Here is a 23410-nt window from a genome sequence, read left to right on the forward strand (position 1 = left end):
TTGTTTCTTTCAGTCAATTTCAGTTTTTCGTTTAAAGTAAAGTAACAAATTATTCGCACTTCTAATTATAATGTCACTCTAACGTTTGGGTTTTTCAGTGAATTTCTAGGGTTTTTGTAATGTAAATTAAAATGTTACTAACATAACTAACTGAATGTGATAGGCCATCACTTCATAAAGAGGATTGAGTATGTGGATGAGAGCTCTCAGTGAAGAGCTGCACCGGGAGCGCTGCCTCTCTGTAGTAGTGCTTCACCTACCAAATTGGGCTTGGGTGTCTAGAGAGTGCGGGCCATATGAAGCGCAGCAGAGTGAGTGCAGCCTGTGCGTAGAAGGTGCTTTAGGTGGGCTTAGGTGCATTGAGGGAGTGGGCTCTATACAGAGTCTCCTGGGCTGGCGCATTATGTACAGCAATAAGGACAATCGTCAGCTGTCAGAATCTGGATTATTATTTTGGTGACAGAGCCCAGGATAGAAATCTAATATCCTGCTATATCAAAGCACAGTTCAAAGAGGAAAACCTGGGCTTAACCCTTCATAGCAATGGCACAAAGCAAAATATGTATCACAAGAGAAATGTATATCAAGGATTATCTCAGCTCTAAACAAATTAAACAAAATAATACAATGTCAATATTACTTGGAGGTAGAAAAACCTCCCTGAACATCGGGGACTGTGGTTCTCACTAAGAAAACATGTGATGAGTGGGGTAAAAGTAAGATGGTGGCCTGCACTGCATTAAAAGTGTGAAAGGTTCACCTGCTATTTGGGTGGATGCTCTTTTGCTACAGACACCCCTGCTGGGCAGACAGGGATCTCTAAATATGGCCAATCAAAGCACAAAAAAAACTCCTATGCATTTTACTGAAGTCTAAACCCTCCAGTGCAACTAAGCATACAGCTGCCTGCTGGGGGTAATAGTCTCTCAAAGTGCGATATTAGTTTGTTCTCGTCCCACTGACGCCTTGAAATGTGGTTCAAAAAACATGTAGCCACAGCGACTGGTTAACCACAAGAGAAACATTGGCACCTTGTCCCATGTCCCACTTTGGGGTGTATGAAATTACATATTTTTGCGCAATTTCATTAAATGTAATCGATATTTAATGGATTTTGTTGGACATTTTGTGACATTACACATACACAGTGAAAAATGTGGTATAACAGTATCTTGATAGACTTCCTAAAATACCGATAGGAGACTGGTTTATGCATGAGCTGTCTCTCAGTAAGATATATTCTGTTTCCTTGGGTTGTAAATTCGACTTAAAAAATACCTTTCCTTCCGAAAGACGATGGGCTGGAATTTGGCAACAGGAAGTCAATAGTGTGTTACATATGACTGTTTGGCAAGGATTAGCAACTCGGAACGGGGCTGGTACAGTTAACAACACAAACAACTGTTTTATAGCTCAGCCTTTTGAAGTAGGAGTTTCTGATGGGGCTGTCAGAAGTTGAAACCATTTATATCCAGAGCCTCCCTAGATTTTGACTGCTCCCAGCAGGAGGCAATACTCTCTAGCACTGGCAGAGGGGAGGAAATCTCAAATCAATAGGGGAGTGGCTCGAAGGAAGGGCACGTCTCCTCCAGCTGGAAGAAGGTTAAGGCCATTTTGGATGAGGGACTCTGGGAAAGGTTTGCAGTATTCTGAGAAAATAGATGATTGAAAAGGAGGTTGATATTGTATGAGAAAATTGCTAAGATTGGATGTACAGAATTATCAAATCACTGGCTAGTGCACAGGAAAAAACTAGCATCCCACCACCACTTCTTCAAAACCTTCCTAGACCTGGGAAGCCCAACTCTGAAAAAATGAAGACTGCTTGGCTTCTGCAAGAAAGAGGCTCTATAACTTCCTGGCTCTGATGGCATCCTGAAACTTGAACAGCTTTCTAAGGGCCAAGTGGTTAGCCTTCTGTCGCTTCAACAGGGACTTCAAAGGCAGAAGAACAAGACCTGCTTTTCCTAATTGAAACCTGGCTGACTTCCTTGTTGGCCCCGAATTCCCTAGATACAAGATCGCATTTCAGGACAAGACAAACAGATCTTAAGGCGGAATCTTTAAAGAATCCATCCAATGCTCCTCCACCTCAGAAACCAGCACCATGGAACACTTGACCTTCAAACTCCTCATCATCACCAATTACACCCTGATTTGCACCGACGCCTACCGCCCCCTAGACAGTTGCCAATTTTGGCAGCATCATTGCGGACTTCGTCACCCCTGATCCTCTACTCCAGCGCCTTCTGCCTCCTCAGCGACCCCATATTCTACTTGGAGAACCTCAGCAATCACAAAACTACCAACCTCCTCAAGGACCTGTTCAATTTCAGACTCACCAGAGAGTGGAAGGCTCCACACATGCCATCGTGCACCTTCTGGACCCCATCTTTGCCAGCATCAGCAACATCACAGTAGACAAGACCACAACGATTACCTGGTCCGACCACACCCTCCTCACCATCAGCATACTCTTCCCAAACCACCACAGAAACACTATTGAAAAATTTTCATGACAAGATCACAGAAGCATCTTGGACTTCCGAACCCCACACCTCAATCCTCACCACAACAACGAACTCCTGAAACCAATCTTCAACTCCAACACCTGGATTGTCACCTGTGCAGACACCCTGGCTCCTCTAAAACCCCAAAACGTCACAAGCAACAGACCTCAACCGAGCTGGTAAACGGAAGAGCTTAGGCTCACCAATTGCCACTGCAAGCAACTTGAACACAGAGAGTGACCAAGTCAGAATGACACCAACAAGAATACCTACAAATCCACCCTCAGACACTACCATAAAAAAATCAGTCACCAAACGCTCCACACTCATCTACCATATCGAAAGCAGCACCAATAGCCACCAAGCCTTGCAGAACGATCGCTCAAGCCCTTAACACCAGCAAGCTGGAACTCCTGCAACACGCTCTATGCTGGAATCAATGCTCAACTGACCAGAAGACTCCAGACCAGATAAAACTTAGTGGCCAGGCTCATCCTTAACCTCCTACCTCATGTTCACAAACCTACCAGACACATCAGCTCAGCCGAACCCCTATTAGCAACCCCCCACATATGCAGAATGAGACTGGTGGTCATGCCTTCTCCTACCATGCTCCTAAAGCCTGGAATGACCAGCCTCTGCACATCAGATCTGCCTCCTCAGTTCTTGAATTCTGCGAGAAACTGAAGACCTGGGTTGGCCCATACAGCTCATGCTTCAGCACCAGGATACCATCCCAGATGAATTGTGTGCTATATAAATAAGCATAGCATTACATAACATAAGCTGATAAAACATAGTATAACTTCTGACTCCACGAAATCCTAGCTGACCATTATAAATTGAAACCTACAGGAGCGCTGGCTCGAGTGAGACATTGTTGACATGAGGACTTGGGGTCTATAGCAGTGGCAAGGAGAAACTTTCATAGCAGTAGAAGAAATTTGGTATTTGGTTAATTTTCCCACCATTAGAGGACTGGGACATGGTACAGAGACTTCCCCGGGATGACGTACCCTTGGTAATTGAGATAGAAAGGTTTGAACTGTTTGGAGCTTTTTAAAGTTTAGAAAAAGTCTTTAGTAGGACCTCATTTTGATGGTATAAAGCTTCTGGAGCCCTGTCCAGCTACAGCATTGACTCCGATTCTGAGAGCCAAAAAAGTTCAAATGTAAAGCTTTAGACATGGATGAGGTGGAAAATCTATCCCTGAGGTGAAGCAATCTTGGCGGATACTAAATCATGTTTTGTCTTGCTCTCAACTTTTGGCTCCAAAACTGAAGTTTTCAGTTGAAGCACAATGATGACATATATGACTTCAAGGGACCACTTACCATGTTTAGTTTCCTGCCTTGACCTGCTGGGAGACATGGAGCTCCTAAATATTTTTTCTAAGTTGTAAGGTAATAACTTAAACCAGTGTGGCTTGCTTGGCTTATCTGAACTCTGATCCATTGCAGTCAAGCTAAAATCAAATCTAGGACACAGGCAACCATGATTTGTGACTGCCAATGGCATTTGTTTTGCATGAACTAAAAAAACTAAAAATAATTTCCCTCGTTCCCTGTATCTAATTTTGTTTTGTGTCTTTTTACTTATTAGGTTTTTCGCAATTTTTCTAAGTTGGGTTAGGAGTGTTATTGTGTTTGCTGAGTTGTGTTGTGTTTTGTTATTGGCTTATTGATTTTATTTAAATTTGCAGCAGATTTCTATACCCAAAATATCAGTTTGCTTTACAGGTTAACAGTAAAAGTGACAGACGGTATTACATAGAACTTATTAATGTTGAAGTGATAAGTAAAAGACATTAGCACTGAAGGTTCTGGGTAGAAGTGTAAGGACAGGGAAAAATAGTTGGGCGGTATTAGCATAGCGATTGGATACAAGTAGTCGGCGGAGGGGGGAGGAGGGGTTAGGAAGGGTAAGGTGATTTCATATCCAACAGTTCTCATAGAGAGGTGAGGCTCAGGTTAGTCCTACAAAGAGCGAGGGTTACTCGGTCAAGTATATTTTGAACATTTGAGCCTTTAGCAGACATGGAAACGGGAAGGAGGATTTGTGAAATTCTAATATGCAAAGGCAGGGATTTCCTGAAGGTAGTGGCCGCTCCCGAGATGGAATGCTGTGGAGCACGGGAGGTTCAGAATAGAGGTGTTTCCAGGAGAATGTTTGTTATACTTTTCATGGTCCTTAAACTGCCTGATGTCTTGAGACGGTTGTCAAGGAGGAAGGGGCTTTTATATGGATTACAATGAAAGTTAAGCATCCCAGCTAGAATCTGTTTCTGGTTCCTGCGGGGAGCCAGTGCAAATCTGCGTGTACTGAAGAGATGTTGTTGAGTTTGTTGGTCAAAGCGAGTAGTGTAGCTGCTACGTGTAAGATGGCTTTTAAAGGAGCAAAGGGCAGATTGTGATGCACCGGCTAGAACCACATTGCCAAAGTCCAATCTAGATCATTTTAGAGCATGGGCGGCCACTTTTAGCTGGACTGGATGTAGGACTAGTTTGGGGTTCTTTAACATTTCAAGTTGGAAATTCATGCTTTTAGCCATTTTATTAATCTGACTTCACCATTAAAGACAGCATTTTCAATTACAACTCTTTAGACACAAAATCCGATCAGGCTACCTGCTCCCAATTGAAAGTAATTCCATTATTAAATACAATAAGGGACCCCAATGTTATCCTGTGGGAGTGGTAGGTCTTGCAGCAGTTTGAAGTAGGCATACTGTAAAAGATAGTCTTTGTAGTGCACAGATCATGCCTTGCCCTGTCTTGGTCTCAGACACACTACAGGGGGGGTGGGAACAGCATTGCGAGAGACCAGGCACAGCCTGATAGGAGGGGTGAAGGTAACATTTTTGGGGAAGCTGACAGGTCTAAGAAGGTGGTTACTTGAGGAGACTAGAAAATTGCTTGCTACTGGTTGAAACTATCAATCAATGCTCTGGGTAACTGCCAGTTATATATAAAATGATATATGTTTGCACTGTTTAAAGGCCAATGGTCTAAATAAATATTACTTTGACTGACTGACTGACAACTACTGGTTGCTTGCGAATCACTGACATATTATCGAAAGACACAATATCGAGATACTACAATATCGACACAAATATATCAGAAGCATTAATATCGACCTCCTATACTTAACTATAAACATACAACAATATCGGGAACAATATATCGACATACATAAACACCGATTTCAATATTATCGACTACATACATATCGACGACCATAAATATAGATAACACTAATATCGTAAACAATAATATCGTCTATTTAATTATATCGAAAAAATTACATATGTATATATAAACATAATTGCTATTGTCAAAATTTACTATTTCCTATAAAATAAACACATCTCATTTAAATATAGATGTTTATATATTTTTTTAAACTCAACTACATATTATAATTATCATTTATATTACCAAAATATTTATACTTAATTATTTTCTTTTCTTTTAAACATGAATAAATAACATTACCCTTACCTAACAACATGAAACTCCAAACAGAAATTCAAACATACTAACTAACCAATAAACACACAGAAAGACAAAATTAACCAATAGCAAACTAATTGGTAATTACAATCACTATATAAACAATTACCCACTAAACACAAACCACATGCTAAAACAAACGAAAGGAGACACATCTATGGATGAATTGCACTACAACGACAAGAACATCTAAATTCGCTGGATAAATTAAAAACTTTCAAGTAAGTAATTCTAATAATATAAATATATTTAAATACTAAAATGTAAAAATATTATTAAAAATGCACTTTCCATTTCTCTATCAACTACTGATTAGTCTACTAAGATATACCACACAACTAATTTCTGATAAAATAAAACGCTACAAAATGTAAATATATTGTCTCTATTTAAAACACGTTTAAATCAATGAAATAAAATACAAGCCATAATGTTAACATCCTATGCTTTTTTATTTCTCTTCTCACGCTGCAGAAAACTATCCTAACAAATACAAGAATACAGAACTCTAACATAAAGATAAAATTCACCAAGTAAGTACAATGAAATAATTAATTAAAAGCTATAATCAAAATAAATGAGGACATTTTGTAACTAATTATACATATCTTCTTTTTATTTTCTACTACCACTACAGACAATTCTACAGACAACAAACAGAGAAAAATACTCAGAATACCAAAGATACGAATAGCTAAGTAAGTATATTCTAAACCTTCATTAACTAGTAACATGTTTAAAAAAAAACACTGGTTTACTTTTCTAATAAATATCTAAATTTGTATTTCAGAAACTACTACAGAATACTATACTACAAAAGAACAAACAACAAAATTATACATTCAAAACGAAAACTAACAAAGTAAGTACCTCCAAATACTAAACTAATGGTTAAAACGCCAAAATGTGCACATTTTCTAATTAATAACAAATATCTACTTTTTATTTCCTCCTAAAACTACAGAAAACTCTACTGACAAAATACAGAAAATAAAGAACCGAATCCCAAAGATATAACTAACTAAGTAAGTATATTGAAGGACTAAAGTAACTGATAAAATGTTAAAAACATAAAAACATTTTAACATTTCTAACACATATGTACTTCTTATTTCCAGATACTACTACAGAATACTCTACTAAGAAATAACAGACAACTCTACTCCAAACTCCTATCTACATATGAACAAAGTAAGTATATTGACACATTTTTATAATATCCTACAGTTATTAGCAGCCAATTTTTTAGATAAAATTGGCACTGAAACTCTAACAATATACAAAAGCAAATCATAATAATTACTCTATTTTTTACCTAACAGATCAAAGACAGTAAGTATATACTAAACTATTGTTTAATTCATTAATTTTAAACACAAACATTATCATTTACATAACTATTAAATATGTCTCTTGTAGATTTACAAACAACAAAATGACTGAGGGAGCAGAATTTGTGACCAGCCAGAAAGGAAAGCTATTACTCTGCTACATGGGTTACACTTATACTCAGGAGAAACAATATGGATTAAAAGTAAATTGGAAATGTTGCAAATATTATTCTAACAAGTGTTATGGAAGGGCAACAACTAGAGAAGCAACTGTACTTTATACAAGGGAACACAACCACCCACCAAACATAACAGAAATCGAAGTTAGAACCGCATTAGAAAACATAAAAGAGGCAAGCACAGGTTCCCAAAAACCAACCAGTGTCATATTAAAAGAAGAAATTCCCAAAATTCCCAAAACAGCAACAACACAGATGCCAAATATTCTTGCACTAAAAAGAACTATAGCACGAACCAAAAAAAGTACTACTACTACCACACCACCTCCAAGAACATATAGTGATCTAAGTTTAAATGCCAACCAAACCATAACTCTAACCAAAGTACCATTTATCATTTACGACAATGAAAGCAACGATAAAAGACTGATAATTTTTGGAACAAATCTTAACTTAATTAAACTTCAGCAAACCCAATATTGGATGATGGACGGGACTTTTAACATCTGTCCCAAACCCTTTCACCAATTATACACCATACATGGCCTATATAACAACTGCAACATACCTCTACTTTATGCAATACTACCAAATAAAACCAATTCCACATATATGGAATACTACATATAATCAAACAAAAAACTAATGACTACTCTCCAGAAAAAATAATCCTAGATTTTGAACAAGCAATGCTTTCAACAATCTTGAAATTACACCTCCATACCTGCATTCAAGGCTGCTACTACCATTTAAACCAGTGTTTATGGAGGCATCTACAAAAAAATACCTTAAGCATAGAATATGCAACAAACTCATCTTTTGCATATCAAATTAAAAAAATCATAGCACTGGCTTATGTTCCAGAAACAGACTTAGCAGAACACTACAACATTCTAATAGATAGCCCCTTTTATAAACAAAATGAAGCAAAACTGAGTCCATTTTTGGACTACTTTGAAGACACCTGGGTAGGCAGACTCCTTAGATCTGGCCACAGAAGAAACCCTAAATTCCTAATACCCTGGTGGAATGTTTACAAAAGCACCTTAAACGGAGAATCAAAAACAAATAACGCAGTTGAAGGTTGGCACAATGGCTTTATACAATCAACTGGTAGAACTAAACCTAGTTTTGAAAAATTCATTAAATGCCTGCAAAAAGAACAAAACTACCAGGAGTTTAGAATGGAACAATCCATAACTGAACTAGTCCCTAAAACATCTAAACAAACCAAACAAATGCACAAATACCTAGAACAACAAGTAAAGTTATACCCTAGTACTAAAGGCATTGAATACCTAAACCTAATTGCCAAAACACTACTCTAAAATAATCTAAACCCCAAACCAGTACATAAAAATGAAAGCTAAACAATCAAAACAACATCTAAATCTTTATTTTCAATACTCTATAATGTATGCAATATATATAAAAATGTTTTAAATATATATGCACACATTACTTACAATTCATTACTATAAAACAGAACAATAATAATAGATACATTACCCACCCACAAAATAAAAATAAAAAAGTAACTTACCAAGCATGTCGACAATCCAGGATATCCTTCTCCACCAAAATAATCCAGTTAATGAAAAATGTTCCCCAAAAAAAATGTAAAAATACAAGTGTACCAAAAATCGATAATCCATCCAACGACGATCATTAGGAAAACCATAAAGAACCCGAAAATCATTCAAAAATAAAATAAACGCTCCAGGAAAACCGAAAAATTTAAAGAAGTGTTTGAAATGCGTTAGTTAATAAAACTAACAAACACTTCCTTAAAAAAAAACGCTCCTTCGGAAATGGCGGACACCTAGAACAGAAACATATAAAACATACATTCCCACCCACATAAAACTACACATAAACAACTATTAACATTAGTATTAACATTATATTCCTAATACTTATACTTTAAACATATATATAGTAACTCTCCAAACAAGCCTAAAACAAGGTAAAACTACGAGTACCTACCACACGTAAATAAACGCTCTTAAACACTGTAATACAACTCACTTACATCTAACAACAATAAATAGCACCACACTAGTCTCAAAAATAAAATTAAACACACATAAAACATATAAAACAAACCTTACCTTAAGCGACGTGAAGTCTTTCCCAACCGCGAGCTGCTCTCCATCCAAATGACACAAAACGACCTAACCCGGTTACAAAATAAAAGACCCAAAAGCAACAAAATAGTCCATTATGACAAATATATTATTAATTTTGTGTAAATTTACCTACAATAATGGGAAAAATATTACAATATTTTACACAATTTTTTTTATTCTTTATATAAAATATTAGTAAAATATGTTGTAAAATGTACAAATAAATATTATAAAAAAAAATAATATTTATTGACAAAATATGATAAATGTTATAAATTGTAACAAAATGTTGTTAATTCTATTTTCTATTTGTACATAAATACACCTATGTTCAAAACAAAATGTATACAAAGATATTGTTTAAATAATTAATATTAATACTTTAAATATTAATATTAATATAAAAATTGTATTTACTTACAACATATGTAACTCTATAAAAATTTGATATAATCATTAAACAATACTATATTGTATTTTTCTCATTAAAATCAAATATAATTTTTTTTAATGTTTTCGAATCAAAAAAATACTTTTTTCACAAATGTCAATCATATATTTTGAAAAAAATTTTATCTGCAAATTATACAATACCTAATAAATTTATGTTGTAGAATTTTTTTTATTAAGTGTCTGTGTTTTTACTATTAATATCATAATTTTTTTTATTTCCCAAACACAAAAATAATATATATTTTTAGATATACATAAAAAAACAACTCTTCCCAAAGTAATCCACATAAATATCAATTAGTTGCTGGACACTAATGAAATATAATTTACTATTCCCAATCCAGTCTACATACAATTTAAGTGGGTGCTGGACACTAATTAAATAAAATTTACTATTCCCACTCCAGTCTACATAAAATAAAAGTAGGTGCTGGACACTAATTAAATATAATTTACTATTCCCACTCCAGTCTACATAAAATAGAAGTAGGTGCTGGACACTAATTAAATATAATTTACTATACCCACTCCAGTCTACATAAAATAGAAGTATGTGCTGGACACTAATTAACTATAATTTACTATTCCCACTCCAGTCTACATAAAATTGAAGTAGATGCTGGACACTAATTATATATAATTTACTATTCCCACTCCAGTCTACATAAAATAGAAGTAGGTGCTGGACACTAATTAAATATAAGTTACTATTCCCACTCCAGTCTACATAAAATAGAAGTAGGTGCTGGACACTAATTAAATATAATTTACTATTCCCACTCCAGTCTACATAAAATAAAAGTAGGTGCTGGACACTAGTAAAATATAATTTAGTATTCCCACTCCAGTCTACATAAAATAGAAGTAGGTGCTGGACACTAATTAAATATAATTTACTATTCCCACTCCAGTCTACATAAAATAGAAGTATGTGCTGGACACTAATTAAATATAATTTACTATTCCCACTCCAGTCTACATAAAATTGAAGTAGATGCTGGACACTAATTAAATATAATTTACTATTCCCACTCCAGTCTACATAAAATAGAAGTAGGTGCTGGACACTAATTAAATATAATTTACTATTCCCACTCCAGTCTACATAAAATAGAAGTATGACCTGGACACTAATCAAATATAATTTACTATTCCCACTCCAGTCTACATAAAATTGAAGTAGATGCTGGACACTAATTAAATATAATTTACTATTCCCACTCCAGTCTACATAAAATAGAAGTAGGTGCTGGACACTAATTAAATATAAGTTACTATTCCCACTCCAGTCTACATAAAATAGAAGTAGGTGCTGGACACTAATTAAATATAATTTACTATTCCCACTCCAGTCTACATAAAATAGAAGTTGGTGCTGGACACTAATTAAATATAAGTTACTATTCCCACTCCAGTCTACATAAAATAGAAGTAGGTGCTGGACACTAATTAAATATAATGTACTATTCCCACTCCAGTCTACATAAAATAGAAGTAGGTGCTGGACACTAATTAAATATAGTTTACTATTCCCACTCCAGTCTACATAAAATAGAAGTAGGTGCTGGACACTAATTAAATATAATTTACTATTCACACTCCAGTCTACATAAAATAGAAGTAGGTGCTGGACACTAATTAAATATAATTTACTATTCCCACTCCAGTCTGCATAAAATAGAAGTAGGTGCTGTACACTAATTAAATATAATTTACTATTCCCAATCCAGTCTACATAAAATAGAAGTAAGTGCTGGACACTAATTAAATATAGGTTACTATTCCCACTCCAGTCTACATAAAATAGAAGTAGGTGCTGGACACTAATTAAATATAATTTACTATTCCCACTCCAGTCTACATAAAATAGAAGTAGGTGCTGGACACTAATTAAATATAATTTACTATTCCCACTTCAGTCTACATAAAATAGAAGTAGGTGCTAGACACTAATTAAATATAATTTACTATTCCCACTCCAGTCTACATAAAATAGAAGTAGGTGCTGGACACTAAATAAATATAATTTACTATTCCCACTCCATTCTACATAAAATTGAAGTAGGTGCTGGACACTAATTAAATATAATTTACTATTCCCACTCCAGTCTACATAAAATTGAAGTAGGTGCTGGACACTAATTAAATATAATTTACTATTCCCATTCCAGCCTACATAAAATTGAAATATGTGCTTGACACTTAAATTTATAAAATTTATTTTCGAAAATAGTTATTTTAAAAATAAATTGTAATATTTTTTCTAAAATGTTTCTCAATCTACCAATTTATTCATCTATATTTATTTTGCATCTTGTTTAAAATTGTACAAATATATTTTTACAAAAGTCCACACCTTTATCCCCTATAAACTCATTTACTTGCTACAAGTAATATAAATATATATATAATATTAGATAATAATATATATGTATATTATTTTAGATAAATTACATTAACATATTACAATACTATATTAGCATTAATAAAACATATATTTTAGCAAATATGTGATATATATTAAAATTAAATATAATTTCTACAATCAAAATTTTAGAAATATTTGTTAACATTTTAACATTTATATAAAATTTCTATTCATGATATATTTATTACTAAAAATATATTCTATATTTCGCAAATATTTATTTAAATACATTTATTTAAATATTTTTTATATATTATTATGAATTTTCGAAATTCAAAATTCGAAATTAAAATTTTTTATTTAATTTTTTTTAAATAAATTTTCTATTCATTATATATTTTTTATATATTTATTCTATATTTAACAATTTATTTAAAATTACTTATATTTTTATTAAATTTTTATATAAATATTTTAAAATTCGAAATTCTAATTTCGAAATGTATTTTGTAAATTTTCAATTTGTTTATTTGTTATAAATTTTCTAATCATTATATAATTATGTGTTATTATATAATAACATTTTTAAAATTATATATTTTTATACATATATTTTTAAAACACTCCCCACCCTTATCCCCTATAAACCCAATAACCCGCTCCTAAAAATATATATGTATTTTTAATTATTATAATATAAATATATATATATATTTTTTTTAATAATATTTACAGATTACAATACAACATTCACTTAATTAAATTTTTTTAAAGTATTTTTTACTATTAATCGATGTTTTTTACATTCGATATTTTTAATTCCGATTTAATTACTTTCGATATTATAATACACATACTATATATTATATTTTTGTATACAATATTTTGTGTTTCGATATTTTTTACATACGATATTTAATGTTCGATATTATGTCTGTTCGATATTTAAATTCCGATATTATGTCTGATTACCGTTGCTTGCACCATGTTTTGATTACATATTTTCCTTAGAATTGTGGTGTAACCTAACCCAATGTTTTAATTAATTTGATAGGGACACCCACTTTTAAATTAATACTCCCTATGTCTGAAAGGCCACACTAGCAAGTGATTGGGAGCACAGGCCCCATTAAATTCCTTCTCAGCACTTCCTATTGTTTTCTCTGAAAAAATCACAGAAAGTCTTACAGTAAGGAGGCTTTCAAAGTACCAGAATTCCAGGGCTAGTATGTGGAGTTACTATCTTGTGGTGATAGGTGTTTTTTAACCGACTGCAAAAACTGTAACCAGTAGGTGGTCCATTCAAGAGGCAGAATACTTACTATTTTTACTAGACTCTGAGGGGGCAAAAATCTAATTTATTGCATGCCAGCCTGTGTGTAGATCTACTACTGGATCATCAGCCCACAGATTACATTTGCCCAGTATAGTAATGTGAGGGCCTCGGAAAGAAAATCCTTCTATAAGCTTAATTAGTTTATCCAAGAAAACCCTGAGAGCAGAAGGGGCACAGGTTAACAACAAATTCTAGGTGAAAGGATAAAAAGACAAACAACAGTTAGCCCCTCATCAAGGGAGTTGGGGTCAATGTGAGGGCCCCCTCACCTTTCTTAATTTCTCCATTGCAAGACAAACACGATTAATAAACATAGTATGTGATTTTAGAGCCTGGCAGCAGTACTCATTTTGGTACGGTTATTCCTTGAAATCTGATTCTGGGAGGAAACAACAAAAAGGTGTTGGATTAGTGCTTGCTAGTGTCCTAGAGTAAGGCACAGTAGATTGTTTTCATGGCTGCTGTATCATATCTAGGATATCCTGTTTTAGGTTTAAACCTTTAATAACTGAAAAAACCCACCGAAAGGAAAACTGCCCTCACCATTGTAAACATATAAGCACTGAAAGAACACCTTCTCAACCACAAGTTAAATGCCATTCAAAGAAAGGAAAAGGTGAGTGAAAGAGTCATTTTTATTTCTTCCTGAAGGGGTAAACACAATGTAACTTTGTTATTTAAGGTAGCAAAAAGAAAGACTGGGTTAACATTGTTCTGCTTTAGGTTTGTTGTTTAGGGATGAACCTAAAATATTGTTTCTTCTTCATGTTTTTTTTCAGTTTTGTGGTCTTTGGTCTAAAGATGCAGGTTTAAAATCATGTTTTAGGTCTTATTTAATTATTTTATAAACTGTAGAGAACCGGGAAATATCAAAATCATATTTGATTTTTTAGCTACATTCGATTCTTTCACTGATAGGTAAAATGGCTGGTTTCATAAGAATGTTTCCCAATATGGGCCATTACATTCACCCACAGACAGAGAATGGGTGAAACCCTTTGATATATCAGCCCCCTTTCCTAGCGAGTCAGTATTGATAGTAGGTGAATTGCCAAATACTCCAGGCTTTAAACATTCAATGCAAGGTGTAGTGACAGGCATATTTGAAAAGAGTGCTGCCACCAAGCATCTGGGATAGTGGTGGAAACATGACACCAGATGTTTGGAAAACATGTAAAAGTGTCTCTTGGAATGCTGTTGCAAAAAGGTCTTACCAAGTTCAACATAGAATAGAGTAATATTGTTTGTATTTGCAGTAATTCAGCTACGTATATGAACAAATTGTGTGATGACCCGGCAAAATCGAAACCTGAGCTGAAGTGCTTCCCTGTAAGAGATCCTGCTAGATGGAATGCTGAAAGCATCTTTACAATCTTCAGAGTTACTGAAGAATGACATTGAATTTGGAGTCCATTCTGGTGCACTGTTTCATTATGCACGGGAACTAAAACGAAATATTACTCATTTTATGCTTTGTGTGTATCAAAGAAAGAGTCATCCCAACTCTGTCATTTAAACGGTGGTTCTCGGACGTAGAGGCTAGGAATGCTATATTATCCATGTGGCGATCGTTTACAGAATGTTTGCTTTGTGATGATGTCAAAGTCAGTAAATGTGAGGATCTTCGGTAGCATATTGATGTGAAGAAAAGTACACTCTACTGTATTCTTAGATTTTTACAGGAAAACTTAACTGCTTTATTTGACATAATCAAAAAACTATAGTCTACAAACACCCTTATCTACCAAGTGTTCAGTATAATTGGTGCAGATGTGAAACATCTTTTTAAGAGTAGGCTGGGCGACACTTTTAGGGACTTTGGCACTGGAACATGTTCCATGTTAGAATTCTTGCCACGTGGTAAGCAAAGAAATGTTGAAAAGCAATTCAGGAACTTTTATTTTACAGGGCATGAGGAATGGCTAACAATGATGCACAGCTATGTCTCTTCACCAGCCATGGCATCTGAAGTCAATGAAGCCTCACTGAGGTTCTCTGCACAAGTTCTAGATCCCTTTCATAAAGGGGAATATTCTCTGGGCTTTCAAAAGTTTCGTTACATGAGAATACATTCATTTTTTTCTTTTTTTAGGCTCGGGGAGATTAAGTGATTTGCTGAGAATCACAGGATGTCGAGCATCATTGCTGAGACTCGAACCCGGTTCCCCAGCTTTGAGGTCGACCGCTCTAGCCCTAAGGTTATATCCTCTCCTCTTAGTCAATCAACATGAAGTCAAAGAAAGAGAAATGGTCAACACTGCAAAGTAACAAGCATGGCTTCATACGAGCAGTAAGGCTGCTAGAATCTGTAATCACCAATTTCAAAGACAGACATGAATACACAGGACAGCTGTCCCTGTTATGCATCTCCGGGTCATAAATTCACTACATTTAAAATGAATCAGGAATTCGAGTGACATGGTAATATTGCATGAGATAATTCCAGACAGAATTATCACAGGTATCTCCGTGGACACATTCATCAGGGCATAAATGGCGGGTTTTGTGCCGTAAATAAATCCTGGAATGAGGAAATAACCAGAATTAACAACCCACTTGGTATCTGTAAAAATTGGTGTGAAATTATAGTCTCAGAATTACTGATGCTGTCATAATGAGTAGCCTGTACGATATTTTCATTACTCTCACTGATGCTGTAAAATGAGTAGCCTGTGTGCCATTTTCATTACTCTAATTTAATCTTGCATATTTTCCAGCATTTTGTGTTATGCTTGTTGCGTGGAATTTTAGAAATTACGCCATTCCACCACATCAAGTAATCTGAAGTCCGCTCAGATATACATTTTATACCAGAAGCACGGGAACAATACAATCAGAAAAGAGGGGCCGTTGTTAACAGCACTTGAATTTTTTTCAGTTTTTTTGTGCGAAATGTGTACTCAAAGCATGTTGCACTAAATGACAGATTCATTTAATTTTGCCTATTTTTTCCAAAATTTAGCGTAATTACAGAAAAGAACCTGAGACACTTTTCGCACAGCCCTAATATTTAGGCCCATAGTCCACTAGCACTTAATAGTAGTTAATATCCACATTTGAAGTATTTTGATTGGTTAACTTAAGACAGCATCCCATGGGTATCGGTGGGGATGAGGAAGATTAAACACAAACATTGATATATTTCAATAAAATAATGCTACATGCATGAACTATACTAAGGCATGTACCTCTTTTAAGAACCAGGATGTCAATGATCCAAATATAAGCGCATCGTTTGCTTCCCTGTCATGATATGGTATTCCGATCTGGCACACATCCCAGAATTCTCCTTTCCAGAGATCCAGATTCCAGGCCGCAGAAGCAATGTCAAACAGCACAACATATGGACTACCTTCTATGAGCCATCTTCCAAAATAGACCTGAGGAAATGATATTAAGGAATCCATATATGTCACAATGAAATAACATTTGACGTGGCAACCATTATTATATTTTAACTTCATGAACAAGAATGACACCACAAACTATTCTATATCAATAGCTTAAATCTTAGATGAACTAAGGTTGATTGCAGATATGGACACACAAACAGCTTTAATATTGCTGGATTTAAAATCTACTTTGGATACTTTTGTTAACTACGTACCATGTTTGTTTGTTTGAAAAGTTTTATATAGCGCTGGCTTGACCCGGAGGTATCAGAGCGATTTACATGAGGACGAGTATTGTTTCAGAGCATAGTTACAAATTACATAGTTACAAGTTACTCAGTTTCAGAGCATACTTACAAGTTGCTGGAGTGTAGTTACAGACGTTAAAAACATATGTAAGGGAAAAGCAAGTAAGGGGAGAGATTCAGGTGAGAGGGGATAGGAGCAGGGGAGGTAGACAAAGAATGAAAGAGGGAAAGAGGTGGGGGAGTGTGAAAGAAACACAACCGGGAGAAGGAGAACAACAGTGTCCAACGTCCGGTGTGCTGTGATCCCAGAAGAAATGGTGTCAACCCCACACCTCTGCTGTGTGTGGCTCCCTTTATGCTGTGAACTCTCTCAGAGGGGTCTCTGAGACTCCAGGGCATACAAACTGGATCCCTCTCCAACAAGGGGATAGGGAGTGCTTTGGCAAGGGGCGCCATTCCCACACCTCCACTGTATGTGGCTCCCTTGACGCTGAGGACTCTCTCAGAGGGGTCTCTGAGGCTCCAGGGTATAAATGCTGGTTCCCTCCTATTAGATCTGGGTGTCTCTAGTTGTCAGAGGTCGGTACCAATGTCCAAATAGGGACCCTTGCTTCTAGTCAGGGTAAGGGGGATACACTCTTTAGATAACTCCTGCTCACCCTCTTGGTAGCTTGGAACAAGCAGACAGGCTTATCAAAGGCAACGTGTAAAGTATTTGTACCAACACTCACAGTAACACAGTGAAAACACCACAAATGGACTCCACACCAGTTTAGAAAAATAAAGTATCTTTATCTAAACTACACAACACCAAAACGACAAAAATCCAACATACATAGTTCAAGAATATGCTTTTAAAAGAGTTTGAGGGTTTGCGTTAAAATAATCCACAGTTGCTTCACGTTTAGCCCAAAGTACCTTTAGATACGACAAAAGTTCCAAGTGAAAGCTGCAGCATTGAAAAACAAGCGATGCGCCACTCCTGAGACCATGGGTAGGCGATGCAACAGCCCCGCTAGACGCAGCTGGCGTGTTGCGACAAATTCGGTCTGTATGGGTAGGTAAGAGATACCTTGTATGGATTCCGGTGCGCAGGTTCAGTAGGAAGCGTCTCACAAAGGCACAATGCGATGATCTTTGGGATGGCGACAATCTCAGGTGCGGCGGCGATGCACAGCGCAGCGTCGATCTTCACTTCTCATGGCCCCTCGATGCGATGGCTCTGCGACGATACTCGCAGCGACGCGATGCGGTCCGCAAGCAAGTGGTGCGGCAATTTCACCCAGCGATGACAGGCTCTACGACGATACGCGCAGTGATGGTAATCTTCCCGTACCGGAGCGATGCTTTCCGCAAGCGAAGGATGCATCAGTTCTTGCAGCGGCAACAGGTGCTGCAACGATCTCGATCTTCGCGACGGCGGGAATTTCCTCACACTGTAGGGGATGCATTCCGCAATCGCGAGTGACTCGTAAAAATTTGCAGATTGTCTTAGCTTCCCCTTGTCCAGCTTCCCAAACAACAGGTACAACTTCCAGAGGCACAACAACTGGACCAAGCACTCTAGGAAGGACAGAACTCTCTCAGTAGAGTTCAGAAGGGAAGCTGGGGGTGAAGTCCTTTTGTTCCTGGGACTTCTTAACAGGGAGCCAGCTCTACTCAGGCCCTTGGAGATCTCTTCAAGCAAGGGGACACAGCACAGAGCAAAGTCCTTCCCCTCTCCTTGGTAGCAAAGCAACTGAAGGTCAGCCCACAAGTACACAGCAGGACAGTCCTTCCTCTTCAGTCTTCCATCTTTCTCCTCGGTAGAGGTTCCTTCTTGATTCCAGGATGATCTCATTTTCTGTAGTCTTGGGTCCTGTACTTATAACCCAAAAAGTAATTGTTCCCTTTGTGCAAGAGGGCTCTGAGCCTGGTCTGAACCAGTTCTGGGTGTTCCTTGAGCACTTTGTTTTCCTGGCTTCTCCTTTCCTTTCAGAGAGAGGGGCAAGGTCGTCAGCCGCCCAGCAGGAGGTGGAGCCAGCATTGTGGAAGGCAGGCACAGCCCTATTCAGGCCCAGGTGCTCTCCCTTCCCACCACTTTAGATGCAGCTGGAGCTATTCAGCCCAGGGATGGCCCACTCAGCCTCTGGGAGCCACCCAGCCCCTGTCACTCACAAACCAGACAGTCAATAAACAAACAGGCCAAGGCACACAGAAAGGTCAGACAAGAACACAGCCACCTTCTAAAAGTGCTGTTTTCAAACACTGTATTTTAAAAACATCTTTCCTAAAGGATGCGTTATTAAATTCTGAGTTCAGGGATACCAGATGTTTATGTCCTATCTTGCTCCTATGGGAAGATATGCAGGTAACAACTGTACACAGCATTCCCCATTACAGCCTATGGGCAAGATAGCCTTACAATAGTGAAAAACAAAAATGGCTGTAATTCTCTGCCAGAGCATGTCACCCACACTAGTACATGCTCTATCTTTCACATACACTGAACCCTGCCCAGCGCGGTACATTGGGCCTTCCATAGGGGTGTCCAATGTGTACAGAAAGGGAAGGGTTAGGCCTGGTCAGTGGGGGCACTGGCCAGGTTTACATGGCAGTCCACAGACTGCACACAGGCACTGCGGTGACAGGCCTGAGACACCATTTTAGGGCTACTCATGTGGGTGGCACAATCAGTGGTGCAGGCCCACTAGTAGCATTTGCATCACCAGCTCCGGCACACTCAGTGCACTTTACTAGGGACTTCTTGGTAATACAAATATGCCAATCATGGGTAAGCCATTACAATAACAATTTACTCAGGGTGCACTTGCACTATGACACTAATCAGCAGTGGCAAAGTGCCCAAAGCATCTAAACCAGCAAAAACAAAATCCAGCACAGCATCAAAAATACAGGAGGTAAAGGCAAAAAGTCAGGGGAAACCACGCCAAAGATGCCAGGTCTAACACCTCTCCAACAAAGGGAGAAGGAGTGCTTTGGTAAAGGGCACATGGTTACATTAGTTAGAGTTGCAAAAGTCCAATACAGGAGAAACAAGTCCCCAGGAGAGGAAAGAAGGGATGGGGGGGGGCAGGGGACTGGGAAGCGGGTCAGATCTGGCAGATCAGCAGTGGTAGTTGCACAGTTAAACACAGAAGAACAAGTTCCCAAAAAAGGAATGGAGGGAATGGGGGAGGGGAGTGGGAAGCAGATCAGTTCTGGAGCCTTGCTGGTGGGTTTTTGTGCACTCGGTGGCAATGCTTCCGGGAACCAGATAAGCAGTCACTATTGTGTTTTCTCAAAAATTGCAAAAGCTTGATCCAATCAGGGATGTAGGAATTGTGTGGGTTTCCCTTGGTAGCAGTGGAGCAATAGTGAGAGCTGCATGTGCAAGGGGATGCTAGGGTGGCATGAGGGGGGGGGAACAAACTATTGTAACACGAACTAGAATAAGAGCCGATATCTTAGAGTCAGGCAACGGCTGCTCGTTGTGTGAAGGAACTGCTGCATTCATCTAGATTGAGTTAAAGAAAATGTACAGCAGGGGGACCGTACTTGCTGGCAGGTCCTAGTGTGTCATCGCAGTCGGTATTGCAGCTGAATTGGTGTAAGAGTGCCTACTACTCACTTAGGCCGTCATCTTAGGGTCAGGTGAATGTTAGAAAGAGTTTGTTGCAGGGCTAAGAACACAGATCAATGCAACAAAATAATTATCTTGCATTGTCAAAAGAAAAGGCCGGTAAAAAACCTTATAGTACCATCCTTGAGAATATTGGGATACAATCTACAGTATTAAAATAGTTTCCAGATTTTCTACCACTTAGGACATGTCAAGTTAAATCCACGTCACCTGATTTGTCACGAAGATATAGTGCATGTGGAGTGTTGCAAGACTCAGTTCTGTCATTACAACTGCATGTCCTTTACCTAATCTCACTAGCCCACATGATTGACTCTTTTGAGCTCAAATTCTACCTATATGGAGATGATACACAGATTATAGCCATCTTTGAGGATAAAGATCAAAATAAAACAGGAAATCTGAAGAAATGCTTAGAGAAAGTTCAGATTTGGATGAATGCTAACAATTTAAAATGTATACTCTAATTATGAGTTTTTTACAAACAACGTGGTCTGTATTGGAGGCCTATGTCTACTGTGCTTTTAGAAAGCATGAGCATTGTTTTAAGGATAATTCCTCTGACAGTATAAATTCCAGGAATACTAAAAGTTGAATCTCTGCACTTCACGCCAACTTGTTTTTTGACTATCATAGTTCATTCCAGTGCAACCCGATTCAAAGTGAATTCTCAAAATAAACGACGATACGAGCAATGTGCCATAAATAACCATCTATACTTCATGAAATCATGCTGAAGTTCTTCCTGAGTGATTAGCGAGTGGTATTTATCCCTAAAGCTGTGCACTTGTGAGACCAGGTAGCCCAGTTGGTACCTGGCCCCCTCTTGGTGTTTTGATATATATGTACAGGCAGACATAGGTCACAAGTGCACGCAATACAGTTTAAAACAAGAATAATAATTGCAACAGAATTCAAAACAAAGGTGTGCACAATCTACACTTTCATTCTTGAAGATTTTCTGCCTATCATTAGATTGCTGCACCCAACAAACAAAAATGTCTTTCGACGCAATAGCTAACATTATAGACAACAGAGCAAACACCAAGGCGCATACCTTCCAGGAAGCAAATGAAATCTACAATCGAATTCAAGAAACTAAAGCATTTGACGTACACAACAACTAAAACAGCTGGAATTTCTTGCCAGGAGAGAATTAAACCAACGCCTCCATGCGGCAACTTTGATCCAATATCACAAAGTTAAAAGGATCCCACGAGGCAATAAAACCCATGCTATTCAGACTACAGCATAACCAGGTTTTTAATGGAGAAATTGTATGCAATTTTAAATAAATGTTTGCTAGATTTATTTCTACTCCTCATTGAAGAATTATCAAAAACCAAAAAGGATCTAGAGGAAGAAATCTACAATATCAAGAGAGATATGTCGCAAAGAATGGAGGAAGACGCCTGGAAACAATTCGTAGAAGACATGAACATCAGATTGGACAAGTATGGGAAAGAACTGCAGGAAATAAAGCTTAGGAAGTTTAAGCGAGACACTATTGATTATAAGTTAAATGAGGCCTATACATGGGCAGAAGTATATGCCCAGAAACGGTTTACACGGAGAACCCACACAGAGTCATCAGAAGAGAGTGTGGCTTCTGATAGGGACATCGATAGCCTGAGAGCACCAATAAAATCATTTTTTTCTGACAGTGGAATAAGCGATAGAGGAAATACAGAAACTGCTTCAGGGAGCTCAGCATCGGTCTCTTTTTAAGAACAGGTAGGAGAAGTTGGGCAAACATGGGACACAACTGAAGAAAAAAAAAATTCAAAAAAATCCAGCGAGGAAAAACAAAAAGTAAATACAGGCCTAAGGAGTCAAAACAAAGTCTTATAATCAATATTTCATCTATGAGCCTCACTACTACGCAAGAAAGGATTTTAAACAAGGGGACATCTTTTGTTCTGACTTACACTAGTACTAAACTTGAAAATGAAGTGGCGTTTTTTAAATCCATGCGTGTACTTCGATTAAATAATTTTTTTACCAACATAGCACCATCTACAAAAGAAACAACAGAATCTATGTTCAAACCGAAGAGTACATTTATGGCTCCCATATCACATAAGACACTTAACACATTTGAAATCGTAGTGAAGAAAGATCTGGATAAAATCAACTATTTGTAAGCAAGCAACACAAAGAATACCTCAGTCGTGCAGAACACAGTCCATTAAAGAGTCTAGCCAACAATAAATGGATTACTTTTCAAAGAGCTGACAAGGGAGGGGAACTTGTGATGATGGATTCAAGTTTCTATGAGGTAAATGTCAATGCTTATGTAAATGATACCAACATATACACTAAACTGC

General features: G+C 37.0%; 1 protein-coding gene across 2 annotated transcripts in view; it reads right to left on the reverse strand.

Moving 5' to 3' along the window:
• The window catches only part of GYS2 (glycogen synthase 2), a 589778-nt gene that overhangs the window by 474289 nt on the left and 92079 nt on the right, over positions 1–23410 (reverse strand). For both annotated transcript variants that reach the window (XM_078674071.1, XM_078674070.1), the window contains exon 3: positions 17010–17201. In XM_078674071.1, coding sequence (XP_078530197.1) covers positions 17010–17201 — 192 coding nt within the window. The remainder of the gene's footprint in view (positions 1–17009; positions 17202–23410) is intronic.

This window comes from Lissotriton helveticus, chromosome 1_1 (assembly GCF_964261635.1).
Source record: "Lissotriton helveticus chromosome 1_1, aLisHel1.1, whole genome shotgun sequence".
In the NCBI taxonomy this organism is placed as follows: domain Eukaryota; kingdom Metazoa; phylum Chordata; class Amphibia; order Caudata; family Salamandridae; genus Lissotriton; species Lissotriton helveticus.